The following is a 22,927-nucleotide window of genomic DNA, read 5'->3' as shown; positions in this document are numbered from 1 at the left end:
ATATATATATATATATATATATGTATATTATATTATATTGAAAGATATGCTATTATGACAGAAAACCATTTTGGTTACCATTACTATGCATTGAATTGTGTCAATGAAACCAAACTGTTCCCATGCTGGACGAGCAGAATCACAAAAATGGTCAGAGCGCAATTATTTCTTACCTGAATTTCATAAAAATGTCTTAAATTAAAGCTTGATAGGTAAAATACGGTGTCTGTCAGTTCTGAAATGCAAAAGAGGACTAAACACATTTCTCCCTTTTTTCTTGCCCTCTCTGCTAACTCTACTCTGGCAAACAGCCGTTGGCATGGTAACCGATTGACAACAGCTCTACCAGCCAAATGTTTGAGTGTGTCAGAAGTCTACATTTGAAATTTTTTTTGCAGTTCCAAAATAGGAAGTGAATCAAGAATTCAATAGAAAGAAAAAACAAAATTTAAAAATATTGACTCCATAAACTTTGCGTGAAGAATGTAGATGCAAACGCAGGACAAATCTCCATTTGTAAAATTTTTGACCTTCTCTGTAATTCTGTTACTGTGACTGAATATCACTAGTCGAGGCGTCAGGTGACCCACCTGGTAGCCATTGATGCGCTCCATCTCCTTACTGGCCAGAGGGTTGCTCTTCACAACACACACCAACGCTTTAACAGCCGCATAGAGCCCCTCCACATCCGACGCCATGGCAACCAGGCCCAGGATGGCCGCGGCGCCGCCAACATACTGCAGGTTGGTGGCGACAGGTTTGGGAACGAACGTACGAACACCTGAGAGGGTAAGAAAAGTGGAGGAAATGTAATTTTATTCATTCAGAACTACAGAAAGCTGCTTCGAAAACTGGCTTAAGGAACTGGTTTACCTAAATATCCGATGACGGCGGCACCAACGGTACGAGCGGGCCCATTGAGGTGGCCTGCAGCGTTATGAATCAGCTTGACAGGAGTGGCGTTTTCATGGGAGGACACAGCGAGCTGAAGAAAGAAGGAGGCAGTTCAGTTATACTCAGTGTATGATAGGCCTGGCGGGCCACCAGGCTTTACTTGCTCCCCAACCAGGGTAACCACTGTTCATTTATTACAGTCTTCTTAATAAAACAGTATAAACAGTCAGGTTTTTGTTTTATTCACCAAAACAGGTTTTGGTTACCGAGAAATAATAAAAAAATGCTGTACACTTTAACTATGATGAAACAACAGAAGTGCAAACATTTTTATTTATTTTGGTGCACCGAATGCAGTTTACTCTTTAAAAAGCCTGATCTGCTGATTCCAATTTTGGTCAGATTGGTGTTTGGCCAATACGTTTATGTGAAGCTGATCTTATTCCCCTGATCTTATGTATCACAACAAAAGTCTAAAAATCACCCACTGTCCTCTTCTGCTCTGCAGTGAGAGAGGTTTGATGGATCAGCCCACTAGGTCATCTTTGCATGTTTGCAGTTAACAATATTTGTAATTTATTCTGCTCTACATATTTGATTCAGATGAGATATTAGTTCAGTATTTCTCACCTGCTTGGCGATAGCTTTGCTGTCCAGTTTGTTGTAAACTTTCCTGATTTTAGCCACAGTTAACGTCGAGACAGAGAGTCCATAGAGGCTGAAAGACACTTTCTCCTCCGGTACCAGAGCCACCGGAGTGGCAGGCGCAACTTCCGTCTTTGTGTCTTTGCCTATAGATAGATAAAAGTTGGTGAAAAGCAAAGAGAAAAACCACCTGTATGGGTGGAAAGATGATGGGGTTAAAATAAAGGATGATGTCAAAAAGGGTTCGCTCACAGGGCAAGTAGACGGCCTGAAAGCTGCCCACATAGTCTGGTCCCAGTTCAAAGATGGCGGCCACACTGGTGGCTGGTAAAACCTCCTCCAGGAAGTGGCTGGGACCCAGACGCCACACCAGGCTGGACAGCTGGCGCTGTGCGGGCGGCGTGCCAATGTACCCGTAAACGGTGCTCACTACAGGGGGGTTGGTGGAGCCAGAGCCGCCCGGAGTGCTGTGGATGTAGTGAATCTGAATCGCAGGAGAAACGGTGGGAAAAACATAAAAGAGACTTTAAAGAGGAGGAATTATAAGTTCAGTTTCCACAGAAAGAGAGCCAAGGCTTTTGAAATGCTCTGAGAAATCGGCTGTTGTTTGATCTTCAGACAAACCAGCAGGAAACCCAAAAATTCTAACTTTTTGCAGTCATAAAATTAGAGATGCACCGATCCAATCCAATACTAAAAAAAATTCTGGGTCAGGTATTATGACAATGTGCCCGACTCATGAGAGCAGATCTATTCAATCTAATTCTATGCTTTGAGCGACGTCCTCCACTGCAAAAACACAAAACCTTACCAAGTATCTTTGCTCTAGTTTCTAGAACTAATATCTTAGTACACTAGAAATAACACAAAACTAACTTATAATTAACATTTCAGTTACCCAGGCAGATTATTTTTCTTATAAGAGGACATTTAGCTCATGTTATAAGTGAAATAATCTGCCAATGGCTTAGGAAGATTTAAGGTGTGATGGCACCCCTAAACACCAGGGGGCAGCAGATCTTCATCGTCTGATGTTTCAAATGGGGCATTATGCTCTTATATTTCAAAAAGATGAATACCACAAAAATATCCTTTCCAAAATGTACCTCAAAGGTTTAAAAAACATCAATCCAGTTTTTACATGTGGCAAAAATGTATAATATATAATATAAATAATCAATCAATAATCATGGTAGAAAAACTAGAAAAAATGCAGTTTTTTTAAATCCTCTTATAGTTCCAAAATAAATTATAATCAGTTGAAATTGTTATCCATATCTGCATATATAATGAAAAAACTCATCTTTCATGTAACTCATTAAATATTTAAACCAAAATAGAGGAAATCAACCTTTATTTTTACATACAATCTGTTCTTTTGACAAGCAAAAAATCTTTTAACCCAACCAGGTTTTTAATGGAAATGCAACACGTGATTTTAACCAATCTGAGCCACGTAGCAGCGGATTGTCGTTTCCTGCATGTTGACCTCAGCAGGAAATGAAACCGCTGTTATCAGTGTTGCAGACAGGAAGATGTGACTTGTGGTTTGGTGTTTAACCTCAGGGGGGAAATCTAAAGTCACCCCTGACCGCAGACCACATCCCAGTCTGCTGACTGCTGCACGAAACGGCCAGCAGAAAGGCGTCCAAACAGAAAGGTATCGGCTAAAACTGGGGTTTTACAATGTTAGCTGAATTTTTTAGTAGCTGAAAGGATTTTTGCTTAGTGACAGAAACTATGTGTTCTGTCCAGATAAAGATCAGATACATCCTGATTTATTACAAAAAACCTTTCATTCTTAAACTTTTTACTGATCAGCTATCTTAATTGCAATAAAGTAACATCATCTGCAGAGATGAATCGATGAAAGAGTCTAAAATCCTTCAAGCCGACTTTATTTCTATAAATTAGAGCAGAAGTGAAGGAAATCAGCCTTCTGCATTAACTATATTTTAGTGCAAGGATTTTTATACGTTAAAAATTCAAATGCAATTAATCACTTTTTTTCTTTTTTACATACAAAAGTTTCAGGAAGAGCAGAAGTTGAAAGAAAACCCCAATCAGTTGAAACCGCTGAATCTATTTTTTTAAAATGTTATCTTCTGTTGAGTATTATAATCACAATACTTTATAATAATCCTGGACCTAAAAACTAACCAATGCATGAAAAAACTAAACTTAATCATACGACTAATAAAATCTATACTAAAAGTAAACAATATCTAACTAATAATAACTGATAGAAACTAGCAAACACAAATTAAATAGAACCAACTGAGTCAGACAAAATGTCATAACAACATAAAACTACAATTAAAACTAAAATGAAACCACTTAAAATTATTAGAAGCCTGGTTTGTCTTAGACACAATATGCAATAAATCAGTTATTTGCATGATAAATTAAAACAATCTCAATAATTTCCATTGGCATGATTTATCATTTTGTCTTTTCTTTCTTTCTAGACTTTATAATTCATTTTGCTTGTTTTTATTTTATTTTAAAATGTCTTCCAGTACTTGCGTTAAATGTTCATTAGAATTTAGAGTTTATTTATCTTTTAGAACATGTTCTTGCAATACTGCATTATGAAAATGTTCTCAAAACAACAGTACTATCGCTCATCACAATAACGTCTGGGATAATTTATCGTCCAGCAAAATTTGATACTGTGAAAGGCTTCGTCTCTCCTTTAAAACGTTAATAAAATATTTCTCTGCATAGATCAATAAACCGTATAATCTCCATCTTTAGCATGGCAGTGTGTCTGCAACCGTTACCTTGACGGTGCTGATGAGCTGGCCGTCCAGGTACAGCGTGGCCGTGCTGTTTTTCAGCATGCCTTTGCTCATGACGAGCACCAGGTGGTGCCACTGGCCCTCGGCGATCAGCTCTCCACAGCGGAAACGGGCGCAGCACGGCAGGATCTCGTAGAAAGAGGCCTCTTCGCTCGACTCGTCCGCTGCTTGGAGAGAGAGAGAGAGAAGCAGCATGAATGAGTCACAAAGCTCAGGTAGAAAGAAACAGCAAGACTGCACTGCAAAAACACAAAATCTTAAGTATCTTTGGTACAGTTTCTAGTGAAACATCTTTTTCTTGAAATAAAACAAAACTAACTTGTAACTAACTTTTTAGCAAGAACTAAACTAAATAATTCTTTAATATGGATGAAACGTTCTAGTTCCATTGGAAGATTGTTTCACTTACAAAAATGTCTTGTTATAAGTGAAATAACACCAAAATTCATCAATATTAATGACTTATTAATATTGTAAACAAAAATAAACAAAACAACAAAAACAACAAATAAAAACAGTAATAAAGTCTTTCTAAGCCAAACTGTCCTTCAAAAAAAAGCTTGTTGAGATCAAAGCATCAGGTTGAAGACTTTTGTCATACAGTTTTTGGAAGAAAAAGAAAAACTAGAAAAAAAATAAATTGTCCGAATGGAAAATATTGAACTTATTTTAGTTGATCATGTGATTAACTGATTTATTGAGTATTGCAACAGGCCTACTGCTACATCAGGGACAAGGTCAACTAAAACATAACATTTTATGTTCCTCTGCTTTCTCCCAGTGCTAACGTGAAACAACCAATCAGAGCCAAGAGGTGGGTCTTAGCGTTGTCAATCACGCATGTTTTTGTCACCAATTACTTTCTGCCATGCTACGGCTTCCAGCCTGTTGTGAATGCTAAGCCTAGTTAGAATAGATATCCATGACAGCAGATAAACTGTTTTTTTTGTAACAATAAGTTGAGGTGAGTACATGAGGTTGATTGAGAGTGCTAAGACCCGCCTCCTGGTTCTGATTGGTTGCTTTTAACCAGAGCATTTCAACCACCCATCCAAGTTTGTGTTTGGGTATTATGTAAGATACAATGCAGGGTTCCTGCTGCTCTCACAGTATGTCTGCAGCAGCTCCTCCTTGGTGGAGACGGTGAGCGAGCGGTCTTTGGCGGACAGAACCACGGCCAGGCAGACGAAGTGCTGCTCTGAGGAGGTGGCCCGCCGCACCACCGTCAGCAGCCGCACCTGGTGGGTCTGGGGGGCCGCGCTGAATCGCTCCACGCAAAACCAGGTGGAGTAGCTGAGGCCGGACGGTGGGGGAAACAGGCGCTCACCTGGAGGAGGAGGAAAGAACCGCGTGATGAAAAACAAACAAGAACGAGTACGTTGTCATGGTAACAGGCAGGCACAGCTATGAACATCTTCCAGATTTATTTTTAAATAAGCGCAGTGGCGGTTGTAAAGTTTAGTAAAACTGAGCTCTTCTATTGCCTACAGAATATGAGGTGGGCATTTATGATATCGTTTATCATTTATCGTGATACGTTTCTTAGTACAAGAATTCCAATTCATTGTTATCACTATAAATTCTAATTAATGATTTTCTTTTTAAAACTGCCTGTATTTACTATTTTCTCACATTTGTTCAATGAAAGTATTGATAAATATGGATTCATTTGAAAATATTTAGTTTTAAACGTCATGATTTCACAATTTTATTTAATTCATCAAACAATCCATTTGTGTCTAAGTCATAAAAATCATTAGAACTCCTGATTAAACATTTAGTCAATATTACCCCAAATTATCATTAATAATTTTTATAATAATATTTTACCTTTACATACACATTTATGCCACAAATAACATTTTGAAGCCATGTTTACTTGCTTGAAAAAAGTGTATTTATTTTATGCATATAAATTTTTTAAGTTGGTAAAACGTGGATGTTAAGAGGAGCAGGATTTATTTCTGAATCCATTTCTGGATGACATCATCCACAGGTCTGGGAAGGGGTCGGTCGCTGACAGGGAATGAAAAAGAGAGAGAGACTGGACATCGGGATAAGAAATGATAAGGACACGAAGAGCGAAGAATTTGAGCGACAGAGAAACACGAGGGAGGAAAAGAGCAAAGTCTATAAATAGAGCAGGACACTGGGTGGAAAGAGGAAACTAGTGGAGAGGGAAAACGTAATGTAAGAGAGGACGAAGAGTCTCTGTGCTTCATAAATATTAAAGAAGGACATCTAATAGAAATCCATCCATAACGTCACAGATTATATCCATCAAAATGAGCACCAACTATTCCTTTTCTGTGTTATATGGTATATTACCCACCTCAAAGATTTATTATTAAGAGAAACTGCACTGACAACTAATTAAATCTGCTGCCTCAAGGCACAATTTTTAAACATGAGGAATTAACATTATTTTACATTAAAACAAAAAACTTAAAACCTGAAAACCCACAGTTCCTTTTTTGCAACTTGCTCACACATCAATGTAAGAAAGAAGAATCGGCTGCTTAGTGGAAAAGATGGACGCAGAAAATGCTGAGTCACTGGTTGCTACAGTGTATGACATCACTCTGATCTATGGAAGCCCAAAGAATGCAATGGTGGGAAATAAATCCTGGATTCACAAAAATCTAATCTTCAAAAATTAAAAATTCAATTAATTGATTAAATCAATAATCGATTTATCCCCTAGCACTATGTCACATATCCATTGGTTTCTCTGCAATTCCAGTCCTGCTACTTTTGGATCCATTTCTGCTCCAATGCATCTGAATCAGAAAACTGGACGATATCAAACCTATCAAGATATAAGCATTTTATATCAGCTGATATTGAAGATTATTGATTTGTTTTTTTTATTAAAAATATGTGAAATACTGCTGAACTGGTATCATGACCTTTCCTCTTTTCCACATTTTTCACTTCACATTGTTATTTCTTATTTTTAAGCAGTTATGAAGCAAAGTGGTGAAACCTGAAACTGTTGCTGTGTCAGTTACTCAGCAGATCATTGCTAGGTTGAGGGAGCGGGGGGAACTTCATACTATTTGCTATCCAGCAAGTTGTTGCTAGGTAACCAAAGAGTGAGTGAGTCAGTTGATTTCACCTACCTAACTTTGCTTGCTGAGAGGATGAGCAGTCAGCGCCTTTCCTCTGCCTACATCTCCCAGAATGCTGTGCATTTCTGTATCGGAGTTCACTGAATATTCTATACATTGAATATTGAATATTTTATTATATATATTGCAAATAACCCCAAATTAAGTTCGTTATTTGTTTGTGTCCCTTTCTAACATGCATCACCTTTACTTTGCTTTATCTGTTTTGTCTATGATTAACTTCCTGTTTTAGGTTTGATGCCTTTATTTTTCCTCTTTATGTATTATTTGAATGGCAGCTTAACGACAACAAAAAACCAAAGACAAGTTCTAACAGAGTTGATCAAATGAATCTTGTTTTTATTATCTACTGATATTGATCATGTGTCTATCGTGATATGTTCTGTTATTGATTTACTGTCCAGCCCCAGTTGACTGAATTTTATTCTCAGCATTGTCAACAGTTTTTACAGAAGAGCGAGTACGAAGCAGACATCTTACCAGTCCCCATGCCGCTGAGAACGGCTCCATCGTTGACCCCGGACGTGGTGGCGTTGCTGGTGGGGGCGTTGTGGGGCGCCAGGCTGGGCAGAAACAGACACCTGCAGAGGGAAAGCAGAGGAGAGATTGATGAGCCATCTGTCTCAGGACGCAGCTGTAGCACATGCTAAACACATGCTGTCAGCTTAAACACGGAGGAGCTGCAGAGGAGATTTACAGCGTGCTTCCAGATGCTGCTGCAAGAAAAACTGCGTAAAACTTAAAAACAAGAGGACAATTTGTGTGCTTTCAAACAGAAAAGCTTTGAAGTATCACATAGAAATTCAAACTGAAAAGTATTTACTCTGACGAATGTGCTTACTGAGGAGGTGAAGGTTCATAAGGATTCTTACACTTTCCCCACAGTGAAATTCAACCACTTTTTAAGGATTTTCAAGGTAAGTGTTCAAACTTTGGATTTAAAGACAATACAAATAAACTCAATGTTATAAGGTAATTTACTACAGTTTTTATTACAGAAGGGATGAGGGAAGCAAAATTGTAACATTTTATGTTTTGAAATGTCTCTCACTTTATTCACCTGACTGGTCCAAGAAAATACAAAATGAACATATAAACCTAAAAAAAAAGTATTTAAAGCAGCACTGAATAACTTTCATAAAAAGTATATTTTTCTACTTATTTGTTAAAGTATTTTTCTTTTTTTCCCCCACTGTCTGAAGAAATGCATCATCTGTCTCTGCTGAGACAAATGATCAGTGGAATTTTTTTTTTTTTTAAATTAGTTTTTCTACTTTTTCCCAGTGCTAACTAGAAACAACCAACTAGAGGGAAGAGGCGGGTCTTAGCGCTGTCAATCATGTTCTTATATGCGGTACCAATTGCTCCCTGCTATGCTACACCTTCTTTCCAATAGCATTGTAAATTGTGAATGTAACATTTTCTCCAGAACTGAACACACTTCATGTGGGATTTATATTTTCTTAAATGGGTTTGAAGCAATTTAACTTAACCAGAAACAAAACAAGCAGCCATGATGGCAGCTGCTGACAGTAAAACATCTCAGTTACATTTGTTTTCTGCATAACTACAGAAAAACAACACAGCGTGACAACAGACCATATGTGTGCAAAAAGACGGAATAAATCAAAGTTGGAACTTTAAACATTTAAACATCAAAGCCTTATAGATGCTCAGTGAGGAGAGCCAAACATCTGGGAAGCATTTTATGCAAATGGGAAAAATACATCAGCGCAGATATGCAAACGAAGAAAATAAGACATAGTGTCTCGTTTCAAGAAAACTTGTCAGTTCAGCAAAATCTGATTCCTGGAAATGAATTTTACTTAAACTGGAATTCTGCTGTTTTCATCAACATTACTAAATATGTCAAGTAAAAAATAAAAAGTAAAAAAGTCATCAAGACTTTAGAAAGAAAATCCACAGATGGAGCTGAAAGAAAGAAAGAAAGAAAGAGAGAGAGAGAAAGGAAGAAAGAAAGAAAAAGAAAGATAGAAAGAAAAAAAGAAAGAAGAAAGAAAGAAAGGAAAGAGGGATGGAGGGAGGGTGAGAGGGAGAGTGGGTTGGTAGGTAGGTTCATCTTTTCCCCTCTGTGTTCTATTTATTAAATTGCTTTTCTGGTTCTTAAAATAATCCAGAACTCCCAGTTTAGATTCTCTACTGGTTCCATCGTATCTCTAATGAGACCCTCTCTGAGCCCATTAATGTCTCTCTCTTTCACTCATTTTTCCTCCTGGATAGCAGGGTCAAAGGTCACGGCTGGCTACCTGACCGCATCCACACCGCTGCCAATTTTTAGTTTTAACAATTTCTTGTTATGACTTTTTTTCAGGACCTTTTCCAAGGTCGTGTGTAGCGCCTGTTAGCATGTCAAGCTAACGAGGGTTTCAGCAGACTTCCTCGCCGACATTATGCAAAAAAGAAAAAAGAAGACATAAATAAATAAAAATCTTCAAAAAGAAAAGTGTTCCTCCCTTCACAGCGATACAATCTTCCTCGCCTGGCTGGATGAGTATGTATGTGTGTGTGTGTGTGTGTGTGTGTGTGTGATTCCTAACAGAGGCAGCAGCATCAATATTTCATGTTGACAGATGGGAGGGGGAGGAGGGGCTGTGAGTGGGTTTCCTCCTGAGTTTTCGCTGAAAGTGGGCCACCGCCTCACCGCTGCGTTTTCAGAAGAAACTCCATGTTCTATTTCCGCGAGTCAAAAAGGAAAGAAAGTTAGGAAAGGCAAATTGTGGCGATGTGCGATTGCTGCAGGGTTTCCGTAAATTGAAGCTGCAGTTTGATCTGGATTATCTGCAGGAGCGCTGACACACAAAAAAAAAAAAGCTAATTAAAGGTGTGAAGATGACACGGCCTTTTCATCACGTTTGTTTCATGTTGTTTACAAACGGTTCCAGGAATGTAAAGTGATTTTTATATGAATGAGTTTTAATCTGCTGCAGCTTGTGTTGGCTTCACCAACACCTGAAATTACCTATTTCTACTGAAATTAGGGCATTTTGTTTATGAAGTGGATGCACATTCTCATAAAACAATTTAATTGTATAAGTTATAGTTTATTTTTAATAATGGGACAATAAATATTTGTCAACATTTACAGGTAAATACATGATATTATAGTCAGGTGGATAATTGTCATCTCAAGTTCCGATGGCGGATTGATGTTAAATCATAATAATTTTACATAATATGAGGATAAATTCAAAGAAACGTTAAAAAATTAGTGGAAACGTACTAAAATTATGGTTAATACTTACTGCAAATTGGCTGAATAAAGTAAAAAAGCAGATCTCTATAAAGTCAAAAAGTCTTTTTTTTTAAATGCCCTAATTTAAGCAAAAATGTACTGAATTTGACATAATTTAAACATGTAACTAAATTAGCACATTTTAAAAATTAGGAGAAATTAGAGCTAAATTATAATTTATTAAAAAACTGATTTATATAAAATCAAAAATTAGTTTTTTTAAATGTTCTAAATTCAGTAAAACTTTACAGAAATTTACCTAATTTTAGTAAACACAATAAAATTAGCACAATAAAAATGTTTTTAGAAATATACTGAAATTAGGGCTAAAATTAACAGAAATTGATTGAATATTGTAAAAAAAGCTTTTGTAAATGCCCTAATTTCAGTAACAATTTGCTGAAGTTTATCCAATTTCAGTAGAAATGTACTGACTCTTGCCTAATTTCAATTAAAAACATATTTAAATTAATTAACCTTTTAAATCAAAAGTTAAATCAAAGGTTAATTGATTTTAAAAAGTAAGTTGACTGATTTAAATTGTAAATTGATTCAGTAAAAAAAAAACAATCTGACTTTTATAAAAATCAAAAAATGGTTCTCAAATCTCTGCCACCCGTTTATGGATTCAATGTTGTGTGTGGATTTGTCAGCTTGGTCTGCACAAATGTGGAAGCAAATTGCCAAGGTCACTTTCCAAAGAACATGTTTTCCGCTAACAATCGCCGCGGGGAGTTTGTGGGGGTATGAAGGTGCGTTCTGTCAGCAGCCCGGAGCAGCAAAAGGTAGCCGGCGCGACATAAAAGGCGGAAAATAAGCCTATTTGTATGCGAAGCGCCACAACTGCAGGCGGATAGCAGCCTCCTGCTGAGACAGCTGCAGGTGCTGCGAAGAGGAAGGGAAAAAACACCGGCATGTTTCACTGAGGGGAGAAAAAAACGCGGAGCCCCGAGGCGCGTGTCACCGGTGAGGAAAACTGATCCGTAAAGAGATGTAAAGAGATTCACAACAAGAACGGACACCATCTGGTGCACCTTAAAAAAACACACACACATCATGGGTTCTGAGGAGAACCGTAAATATTTCCAACTGGAATCTGATTAACAGAGAATGAAACCTACTTTGGTGATACGTTAAAATTGCATTGCTAAATTTAGTTTGTGTTGTTTCTGTTGATTTGTTTATTTATATTCATTACAATTTAAAGTGCATTATTAGGCAATTACCATTATATCATGTGAAAATGGACTCAAAATATTACCGCTTATCTCGATAACTTCTGGGACAATTTATTGTCTAGTAAATAAGTATTATTATGACAAGTCTAGTTATAGACAATATTGGTATTTATTCTACAAAGTCATGAGGAAATAAAAAAAAGTAATAATTTATAATTATTTTCACATTTTGTCACTTAATAAATTTGAACCAGCTGAAGTTAAAACGATAAATACCACTTGCATAATTTTGTCTAAGATATATTTAGACAGAGGTGTTTTATATATATATATCTCCAAATTTTGGTTTCTACTGTATGTGTATATATGTATATGTGTGTGTGTGTATATATATATATATATATAGAGACCAAAATTTGGACACACCTTCTAATTGAATTCAATTAGGTCCAAACTTTTGGTCAGTTTTGGCTTAATTACTACTCTGAATAACAACTATTTCAATAATTTCTTAATTATGATAAATCGATTCAGCTCTATTTCTGAGGACTGATTTCTACTTGCCACTTTTTCAAAAAGGCCAGCCTTTTAAAGTTAAGCACCGATTTGTGTTGGTCTCAAACATAAAATATTAAAACTTGTGAAAATTTAAAGTTTAGAAAAAATAAGGTGACAATAACATTAAAGTTTTGCTGTTTTCTGCATCTCCAAAAACCTCCAAAAAACCTGATATATTACTATTATTACTTCATTAAGTAAACATCCTGCAGACTAACCCAAATCCTTCCAGCGACGTGTCGAACTCCACAAACGCCGGCGTGACGGCCGACCCGTGCAGCCGGATGTCGTGGGGCGTCGTCATGGAGACCAGGCACTTGACTCGGGTGAGGGGTACGGTGCTGTCCTCGGCGGAGCGCACCAGGCTGCGGCTGATGCGGTACTGGCCGTTGTCCTCGGCCAGTGTGGTGAAGACGCTGTCGGGGCCGAAGCCCTCCATAGACATGGTCATGCTGTCTGGAACGCCACAAAGAAAATGTCCGATTCAGGCAAAGCAACCAGCAGAGCCGAGGTCACGAGCCAACAAGATGGTTAGGAGGATATCGGGATTACACTTCAACATCACCTAACGTCGGAACAGTAGCTGTGAAACATGTTAATGTATGGGCGATCTTTCTGACATTGAAAACCGTTAAAGGGGCAGCATCATGTGCCATTTCATTGCAGAATCAAAAAATGCTATATATCAAATATGACTTAAAACGTCTTTTGAAATTGAAATTGGGCCTCTATCTCTTTAAAAACTGTCAGTCACAAAGTGTGACATCATATTATAGCTATGAGTTTAAAATTATTAGAGAAAAAGAAGTTAATGGAGAAGACAGTCATGACGGTATAAGCACATGTTGCTTACTCATAAACTTTAATCAAGAGACTGGGTGAAGAAATACAGCTGAAAGCAGTGGAAATTTCAAGGTATAAAACATCCAGAAAGCACTGACACTCTGCTTATTTTTCAAAAACCAACAACAGACAACAGATTCTAACGCCAGGTATGAATATAACTACTTAAAAGCTGTCCACCTGTGACTAAATCAGTCAGGACGCATGTTAATGTCAGCTCTGAATGGCTCCACAGAGAGCTGTAAGCAAGCAGCCCTAAATCATCCATGGATGTTTACTTTCCCAAAGGGGCCAGAACAAGCTCCTGCACAAAGGCTTAATATTTCACCTTATACTGGCAACAAAATCCATTATTTATTAAGCATCAGCAGTTGTGACATGGATAGGATAAAACTAGAGAAGACTTATAGGAGCTAATAAACCAGACAACAGGACGTGCTCAACCAGAGGCTGTTTGCATGCAGCAGTAATTAGTAGGGACTTAATATCCATTATCAGCTGGGAGGAGACACAATAAGCAATTAGGACCTGCTGAGGAGCTCAGAAAATTACAAACACTACCAGCTGTTAGCTGGAAACCATCCGAAGCCGTCGCATCAGATTCATGCAGCTCTTTATTTAAACGCAGAGATTATTCACCGGCTTAACGAGCAGCGCAAGAAGGATTTCTACCAGGAGGTTTCTACCAAGCTGGTCGCAAAAAACATTAAATATTTAACATATTCATTTAATTTGAATGTGGCAAGACGTAAAAATGCAAAATTCAAATTATTACTCGACCAAATTCTAAATAGTGTCAATACTGGAACTAATTTCAGGTTTTCTTCCAGTGTATTATCAGCCTATCGGGCCACCAGGCTTTACTTCAAATTTCCTGTCAATTTTAAGCATTTATGATAATTTATTTGAAGGGCTGTGCATAAGACTGGCATAACAACCTGTCATGAAGTATCAGTCGATAAATAATGACACTTTTAATGCAGCAAAGTTGCAATTAAGTGTCATTATTTACAACTTTTAGTGCAAAGTTGCATTAAAAGTGCCCGTTTTAATGCAACTTTGTTGACACTTTAAATGTTAAGTTCCATTAAGTGTCATTAATTACCACTTTTAATGCAAAGTAATTTGATAGTCAACTATCAGCTCAGAAAATAAGCATTTTTCAAAACTCATTCAGTGTTTGACTCTAAACTTTGCATAACCTTCTGTTCTATTGCCGTTTGCGGAATTAATTTGATTAGGAATATCAGAGAAGAAGAAAAAGAAATGTACTTCTCATGTCTGCGTCGTAGCCGAGGGAGCTGGGCTTGTGGACCCGGTACTGCTTCAGGAGCTTCTTGTCCCAGGCGCCGCAGTTCAGAGGGTTTCCCAGACGTAAAAATTCCCTGCCGGAGAAATTCACCAGAACATCAGAACAAACAACAACCAGAAAACAACAAGAAATGCAAGCACTCTGCTAATTCTGTCCAGTTTTGACATGTTTTTTAATGTTACTGCATCTCTTCTTTTAAGTAACCTCTATTATACATATTAGATACAATGCAGAGGTCTGAATATAAAAAGTATTACACCTGGCCAAGAACTGCCGTTGAGTTTTTAAAATATATATATATATGGGGTGTGCTGTGGTGGCGTAGGGGATGGCGTGACCCATATTTGGAGGCCTTGAGTCCTCGGCGCGGCCGTCGCGGGTTCGATTCTCGGACCCGGTGACATTTGCTGCATGTCTTCCCCTCTCTCTCTCTCCCCCTTTCCTGTCAGCCTACTGTCATATAAGAGACACTAGAGCCCACAAAAGACCCCCTGGAGGGGAAAAAAATATATAAAAGATATAAATATAAAAGACAAACTAACTTATATTCTTTCAGCAAATGATCTTTTTAGAGTTGATCAAAGGCAGGTGTTACCTATTATCATGAAGAAAGCAGCAATCCCTTTTTTTCACATCCGATACAGAAATCTAAGCCTTAGTAATGGCTGAAACCCAGAAAAACCGAGCTGGATAGACTTCAACGTCAACACAATCAATAAATGGACTGAATTACAAATACATTTGATAATTCTACACCAGTACAGCAAACGCAACACTCTTAACATCTAAGCAAGTCAACTGCAGCCGGGTTTTGTGGTTTTAATCACAATAACAAGCAGGTTATTTTTATTACAATTAAGCCCTGAAGCAACAGAGAGTCAAATCAGAAGATAATCTTCCAACTACTACAGCAACATCTTTGTGTAACGGAAGTTTAAGACAAAACTAACACATATTGACTGGCATCCAAGTGTCACCTGTCAAAGCGTTGAGTTCGTAACACAAACAAACTCGGCCAGAAGATATCAGACAGAGAGACAGACTGGCAACAGAAGCAAGTTAAAGAAAGAAAAACAGAGACAGTGAGAGAAAACAGGGTAGCAGATATGTTTATTCACACTCAGCATAATTAAAGCTGGAGAGACCGAGCAGAAAGGCCATATTTACATATAAAAACAACCGACCTGGTGCTCATGAAATAACTTCCCATCATTCCTGAGCCATGACCGCCCATTTTATTTAACCAGTCAAGCAGGAAATGAGAGTCATATCTAACCCTCATCATCATCAAATCTGGCAGCGCAGACACAACCTGTCATGCCTTCTGATTCCAGCAGACGTCTTCTTACAATATTTTCATAAAAATACAGCAATGAATTTATTCATGAAGAATAGTAAATTCAATTAGATCCAATATTGTGTTTCTTTATCTCTGTGAAGTTCCAGAGAACAAAACTTCAGTAATTAGAGCTAGAAACAAGTGATCAGGCCTGAAATCTGGGTGTTGTGATGGACCTGAACCTTCAGAGCCACATAAAGACAGTTACAAAGGTCCTGAAGAACATTTACAGGATTAGAGGACTAATGTCTCAGCAAGATCTAGAGAATCTCATGCGTTTATCTTTAGTCACATTGATACTGCAACAGTGTCTTCAAAGGTCTGACTAAAAACTCAATCACATCCAGAATGCTGCTGCTGGTGTTCTGACTAAAACCAGGAAGATAGAGCACATCACCCAGTTCTAACATCCTTCCAATGGCTCCCTGTAGCTCAGAGAATAGACTTCATAATACTGTTGTTAGTTTATAAATCACTGCACGACTTAAATATCTGCTGTTGTCATAGCAACCTTCCAGACCTCTCAGGTCTACTGGTTCTGGTTCTGCTCTGCATCCCCAGAACCAGAACGAAACGTGGAGAAGCAGCAACTAGCTTCACAAATCTAGAACAAACTTCCAAACTTCCAGAGATCCTTTTTGAACATAATCAATGGGACATTGATTAAAGGGGCAGTATTACGTATTTTACAGCCACATAGCGACATTTGATACCACAGTGACTACTTTACTGTTAGTTGTCCTTCAACAGAGTTTTTACCAGCGTTGCACTGAGAAGTACCTCCTATAATGAGCTCAGTTGCAGCACAGTTCTACCTGGTGTTTGCTAAATGCTGTTTGCTAGTCTGAAGGAGGGGAGGAGGCTCGTCTTTGAAGGCAGAAACTGTCCCTTTAATATATTTGATGTTTATTTGCTAAATGATTTTTATGACGACATTTTAAATGTAATGTTCATTGCTTGTTTCATAAGTGGTGATTTTACAACGTTTTTACAACGTAAACTACTCGTTCCTTTACATTATGCTACAAATACAACCTTGACTCCATAAATCAGGATTCAGAATGTTTAATCCAGCTGTTATCGGTGGCGGTACCTGAGTGCGACGGGCTGCAGCGCCTGTGAGGCCAGCCTCTCGAACATCCGCTGCAGCGGCGGGTGCAGCGGGTGGTCTTCATCGCCAAGAGCCTGGCTGCAGCGCTGCAGCAGCCGCTGGTGGAGGCAGGCCTCACACAACACCTGCTGGTTCCGCTCGCTGTTCACCAGGAGCTGCAGGATGTTGGCAACGGCGAGCTGGAGGTCCAGGGCATGCTGGAGGAGAAAGTTGAGGTCAAACGTCGGGAGCTGAATGAAACGCCGTCACCTCCAGGTGCTTATGGTTAGTTTTCTCACCTCGGGTTGGCTCTCAGAGGAAATGGAGGGCAACAGGTCCAACATGGCCAGAACGGCGCCAGGGTGGATGACCACCATGTCAGACGAGGATGAGAAGGAGGCAGGGTGGGACGGGTTCACCAGGTGGAGTTTGAGGTCCGTCAGGGCTTTGACCGGGGCAGAAGAACCCGACGTGCCGTAGTAACCGTGCCTGGAGGCCGAAACAAAACGAGAGATTAAAAGATTTAAAGGAAACCATTTTCTTTCCTTTATATGTGAATAATCTTCAATGTCATATTTGTATTACTAATATGATAATTGCAATTTAATTTTCTTCTTTTTTTCTATTTTTTTATCTGCTATGAAACAGGATAGTGGATCTTTAATAAAAGCTTCAATTGAATTGATTGGTGAATTATCTCTTTTCATTTTAAACTTTTCCCCACCTTTCTCCCTTTTCTTTTCTCCTTTATTTTTCATCCCTATGTCCATTACACTGAAAATAAACTTATGTTAAAAAATAATAGATAAATATTAAAAATAAATTTACAAAAATAAATGTTAAAAATTTTCACTTGCCTCAAAGTAGAGCTGGGCAATTAAGCAAAATTTTTTTGATTAATCTAATTTTTGCTTTTTGAAAATTTATGTTTGGAAAACAGATTTTTTCCTCACCAATGCACTTTTAGTATTTTTTTATCATTTATAATCTCTTTTTTGGAAAAGAAAGCAAGAAAAAAATTATTAAAATATGGAATGAAAAAAAATATTTTAGTCTGACTACTCTGTCAAACTCAATGCAACAAGCATGAACCCAGCATAATTACCAACATATCTATTGTGAACTTATTTTTAGAGTTCAAAATAGAGCAGGAGCCACATAAATAGGCTACAAGTGTTTCCTTTATATAAAAATGTGATTCTGTTCATTTTACACAATAAAAATACAAACTTTCATGTTTTTTATTAAAATTTTAAGATACAACACACCACCACAAAGTAGAGTTTAAATCTAAGTTGGAATTAGCATGAATAAAATGTTTTACAAATAAAAATCTGAATTCTTTGGAGTGTGATTGTACATTCAGACCTCTCTAAAAATGGTGTAACCAAACCCTTTAATTTTCAAAATATAATAAACTCGTAATTTAGGCTCAGTATCTATTATCTAATCCTACTAAGGTATGGCTAGCTACCTAAAATCCCAACAAAATACAATAAAAATGGTGGTTGCACCAATTCATCAAGGCATTGTAATTTATTTTTCTTTATCCATCCTCCATTTAAGCATCAAGCTTTGAAAAGAACAGTTACTCCAAGCACAATTTTAAAAAGCCTAAAATTCTGTTTGTAACGATTAAACTGTGTATAACATGAGTCAGCAGTTCTCACACCACCTCATCCAGAGCAACGGGGTGGAGAGGAGGAAATCTGCAGGACTGTGATGTCCAACAGTTAGAAAAAAAAGAAAAGAAAACAAAATTACAGAGCAGCAAATTCCTGCTTGAGGAAACACAGCCAGACTCAGCAGAGAGTGTGAGACAGAAAGTTTTTACCATGTGTCAGTTATTGTCTGCTACCATGATAAAAACACCCAACTTTACCATTTATTTCATAAACAAAATGTCTATGTTTTGAATAAACATCATTTTGGTAATTCTAACTTACCTAAAACAGGAGAAGTTTTGTCAAGATGAAAGAGTGTCAGGGGCACACAAAATCTTTCAGAGGGGTGCAAATGGCCCACGAGCCGCACTTTGGACACCCTGAAAAGTTACTTCTAAGTTAGTTTTGTCTTAGTTTATTAAGATATTTTAACTAGAAATTAAACCAAAATCACTTGGTAAGATTTTGTGTTTTTGCAGTGTATAATGTAATATACATTTTGTTTCTTTTAGTTCTGTCCCACTACTGGAGAAAAAGGCTTAAAACCGGCAGCACAGCTGAAATTGCTCTTAGCATCAACAGACAGAAAATGAAGAGGAAGAGGAAGGGGTGAAGAAGAAGGCAGAAAGCTGTAGCTACCTCTTTCTGGCGAGTGCCGGCGTACCCCACGGTGAGGGCAGAGAGGTTTCATGAGTCAGGCATGGAGGCACCTGCTCTGCACGGCTGCATGACAACAAGTGACACACACACACACAGGTTCACACACACATTTATGTGCAGCCGTGCAGGCAGCCCAGACCGAGGATGATGAGCCAGTCAGCACCAATGTTAGAGGAAGAAAGGAGAAAGAGAGAAAAGAAGGAAAATGTGGTTAGTTGAGGAAAAACTCCAGGTTGGAGAATGTGGACTCAGATCTGAACACGGAGTTTCAGGTGAGCGTAGAAATGACAGAAAGGAAGATTAAAGGACAGAAAACAAGACTTCTTAAAAGCTTCAGCTCTGCTTTGGGTTTCTCGATAAGTTTGCCAACTTATCGCAGCAGCAAATAAGCTTCTGGTCGGTGAATAAACAGAAGAGCAGAACGACTGAGCAGAACAGAAAAACTGGACCGGCTTCATGCTGACGTGAACTTAAATGAGAAACTAAATATTATTTTTACCTCTGCAAAGCCTGAGGAGTTCAAATTATATATATATATATTTTGTTTTATAAACAACAATGTTTTGAAACCATTTAATATAATGGCAAAACAACACAAGAGCACAAAGATCAATACATTCAGCACTGGAACTGGGAGACATTTTAATATTCAAAATAAATAAACAAAACAACAAAAATAACAAATATAGCGAATTACAATGTCTCTCTAAATAAAATTGTCCTTCAATATAAGGAGCTGGTTGAGACCAAAGCACCGTACAGAAGACTTTTATCGTCCAGTTTTTGGTAGAAAGAGAGAAAAGAGAAAAATGACAAATCATTTTGTCATTTTTTTCATTCGATTAATTGATTTATTGCTTATTTGAAACCAATGATAGAAGGGATACTTTAGTTATGTTTGTGATGGTATTGTATTGTTTGGGCAGTTTATGGGTTTCCTCAGTTTGCCCACCTGTCGAAAGAGTCGGTGGCCATCTTGTAGAGGTAAATGAAGAGCTTGCTGCAGTGCTTGAGCGTGGGACAGACGCTTTCTCCAGCGCACCCTGCGGAGGACGCCTCGTCCTCCAGCAGCCTCTGGAAGGGCTGAGCGTTGGACGGGAACACTCCAGTTGGGCCCAGCTTCTTCGTGTCAGAGAAACAACCCAGCAACCTGGAGGAGGGAACAGGAAAATGCTCACTATCAAGTCCAAACATTTCCACTAAAAAAACACAAAATATTACCAAGTAATTTTGGTCTAGTTTCTAACGCAAATATCCTATAACACTTGAAGTAGCTTTTCAGCAAGAAATATGAGCTTGTTTTAAGTCAATAATGCCTTAATAGTTCACTTAGAATAGCCAATCCAGAATGCTGTTGCTGGCGTTCTGACTAAAACCAGGAAGATGGAGCACATAACCCCAGTTTTAAGTCCTTCCACTGGCTCCCTGTAGCTCAGGGAATAGACTTTAAAATACTGTTGTTAGTTTATAAATTACTGAATGGCTTGGCATTCACAACACATTAAAGATCTGCTGTTGTATCAACAGAACCAAACATGGAGAAGCAGCTTTAAGTTTTTATTTTCCACAAATCTGGAACAAACTTACAGAAGACTGAAAAACAGCCGAAACACTGGGAATGTAGACTAAAACCCCACCTGCTTAGAGTTGCTGATGAAACATAAGAACTATTAGCTCTATGTGGATCTAGTATTTTTCACCAATATTAAGGACTTATTAACTAAAACAAGATCCTATAACTTGCTGAGAAGTTAGTTTTGTTATATTTCAAGTGTACTTGGAACAAGACCTAGGCCAGTTGGTAAAATTAAAAGTAAAAATATATTCTGGCTGATTGTTGTTTGTTACCTCACGGCATCGGCCAGCTTCTCGTACTGGATTTCGGTGCGGAAGAAGTGCGAGTTGGCCGGCTCGTAGCGCATGGCGGCGGTGAGCGTGCAGAACACCGTGTGCAGGAGCTCAAAGACCTGGTTCTGGTTGACCCGCTCCCAGCCGTGCCGCGGCGGCTGGCACAGCGAGCGCTCCATGGCCACCAGGAGGGAGGTGATGTACACAAAGCCACCCACTTTGCGGAACACCGTGCGGGTGCGGTGACTCTCACGCAGCACGGCCAACAAAGCCTGAAGACGGAAAACACAGATGCATCACACACCATCAAAATATTACAGGTCAAAGTAAATGAGTATATGTTAAAGTATCCAATATGAATTTAAAGAGAAAGCACTGAAGACTATTTTAATTTGTTGGTAAAACAAAAACCTGAGTGTTTGGTTTTCATCTTAAATGCAAAATGTTTGCATTTTTGTACATTTTTGACATAATTACTGTTATGAATATGTTTTTTTAGAAAACTTTTTTTGGCGTATGTACACTCCAGAACCACTCCAACGATTAATCAATCATTAAATTACTTGACAATTATTTTAATAACCTATTAGTCATGAGTTTACCGATTAATCATTTCAGTCGTAGAGTTTATACAGTCAGGAATCGTGCAAAAATCAAATGTGAAACTCGTTCGGTTTACTGTCGCCTATGGCAACCATGAAATGAATGTCTGACTAAAGCTACAGAGAGAGAGGAATAGCAAGCACCAGTAACAAAGAAGAAGAAGTAAAACCAGCCAGCTGTTTCCTGCTGCATTAACAAAGTCCTGCTAGTGTCAGCACAAAGTTTTATTAAACCAATCACAGGATGTTGAAGACGTCTTCCTCTAACTTCACACTGGGAAATCACCACCAGACTGCAGCTGTGCACTAAAAGTCTGAGTGTGGGGCATTAATTTCACATGCAATGTGGAAGATTAATGCAACAAACCCCTGATAGATTCTTCTCCCCTGTAAAACATGAAATGAGGGCTTTCACAGGGTTGAGCCGAAGATTTAAACGAATTCTCTCAGTTACGGTGCACAAATAAAAGGCATATTTAAAGCTCCGTGCAGTTTCTTTTTATGGTGATAATTAAAATCTATGATTAGTGAAATTGAAGTAAAATGCTGACAAGTTAATCCAGGCGAAGCCCTCGAAAGGCATGAGATTTACTTCATCTGCAGCGGGAAGGAGTTTAAAAATGCAATCATGCCTGAGAAAATGAGTCGGCCTCTCATCCCGTCAGTGTGTGAAAGTGTGTGTACAGTTCCAGCTTTTATGTGCGCCTAACTCTCAGAGATCCTGCTTTAAAGCAATTACCGTGTGCAGCGCAACAAATGCATATTGATTTTTAAAATCACTCCCTTTCGTGTCTGGATGTTCTTACAGGGATTTACTGACAAGCTTTTGGAGGTGCAGACTTTATTTTTGGCTGGTTGTATAATAATTAAATAATAAAAACAACCTAAAAATCAAAGATGTAATGAAGATAAACATTTGAAACCAGATGCTGCTTTAGAATTAATTTTGGTTTAGTTTCAAGTGCAAATTTCTTAGTAAACTTGAAATAAGACAAAACGAATTTGTAAGAAACTTTCCAGCAAAATATAAAAGCTTAATATTTCTGATATTCCTTCACAAACCTTTGCTTGAATTTTGACCCATTTCTCCCAACAGAATTGCTGTAATT

The 22,927-nt window shown here is 38.1% G+C and overlaps 1 protein-coding gene across 6 annotated transcripts in view; it reads right to left on the bottom strand.

The window, feature by feature from the left end:
• Positions 1 to 22,927, bottom strand: part of wdfy3 (WD repeat and FYVE domain containing 3) — a 92,720-nt gene that overhangs the window by 33,235 nt on the left and 36,558 nt on the right. For 4 of the 6 annotated variants that reach the window (XM_044110928.1, XM_044110923.1, XM_044110926.1 and 1 more), the window contains exons 12-25: positions 21,217 to 21,488; positions 20,321 to 20,518; positions 19,348 to 19,431; positions 17,344 to 17,533; positions 17,048 to 17,262; positions 14,576 to 14,688; positions 12,679 to 12,916; positions 7,952 to 8,052; positions 5,449 to 5,667; positions 4,323 to 4,507; positions 1,792 to 2,023; positions 1,525 to 1,685; positions 874 to 985; positions 591 to 781 (exon numbers count right to left, since the gene is read on the bottom strand). In XM_044110928.1, coding sequence (XP_043966863.1) covers positions 591 to 781; positions 874 to 985; positions 1,525 to 1,685; positions 1,792 to 2,023; positions 4,323 to 4,507; positions 5,449 to 5,667; positions 7,952 to 8,052; positions 12,679 to 12,916; positions 14,576 to 14,688; positions 17,048 to 17,262; positions 17,344 to 17,533; positions 19,348 to 19,431; positions 20,321 to 20,518; positions 21,217 to 21,488 — 2,511 coding nt within the window. The remainder of the gene's footprint in view (positions 1 to 590; positions 782 to 873; positions 986 to 1,524; positions 1,686 to 1,791; positions 2,024 to 4,322; positions 4,508 to 5,448; positions 5,668 to 7,951; positions 8,053 to 12,678; positions 12,917 to 14,575; positions 14,689 to 17,047; positions 17,263 to 17,343; positions 17,534 to 19,347; positions 19,432 to 20,320; positions 20,519 to 21,216; positions 21,489 to 22,927) is intronic. The other 2 variants (XM_044110924.1, XM_044110929.1) reach the window with 2 other exon arrangements.

Source organism: Gambusia affinis, linkage group LG03 (assembly GCF_019740435.1).
Source record: "Gambusia affinis linkage group LG03, SWU_Gaff_1.0, whole genome shotgun sequence".
Taxonomy (NCBI): domain Eukaryota; kingdom Metazoa; phylum Chordata; class Actinopteri; order Cyprinodontiformes; family Poeciliidae; genus Gambusia; species Gambusia affinis.
Note: the sequence above shows the minus strand (reverse complement) of the source record. Positions and strands in the feature narration are given on the sequence as shown.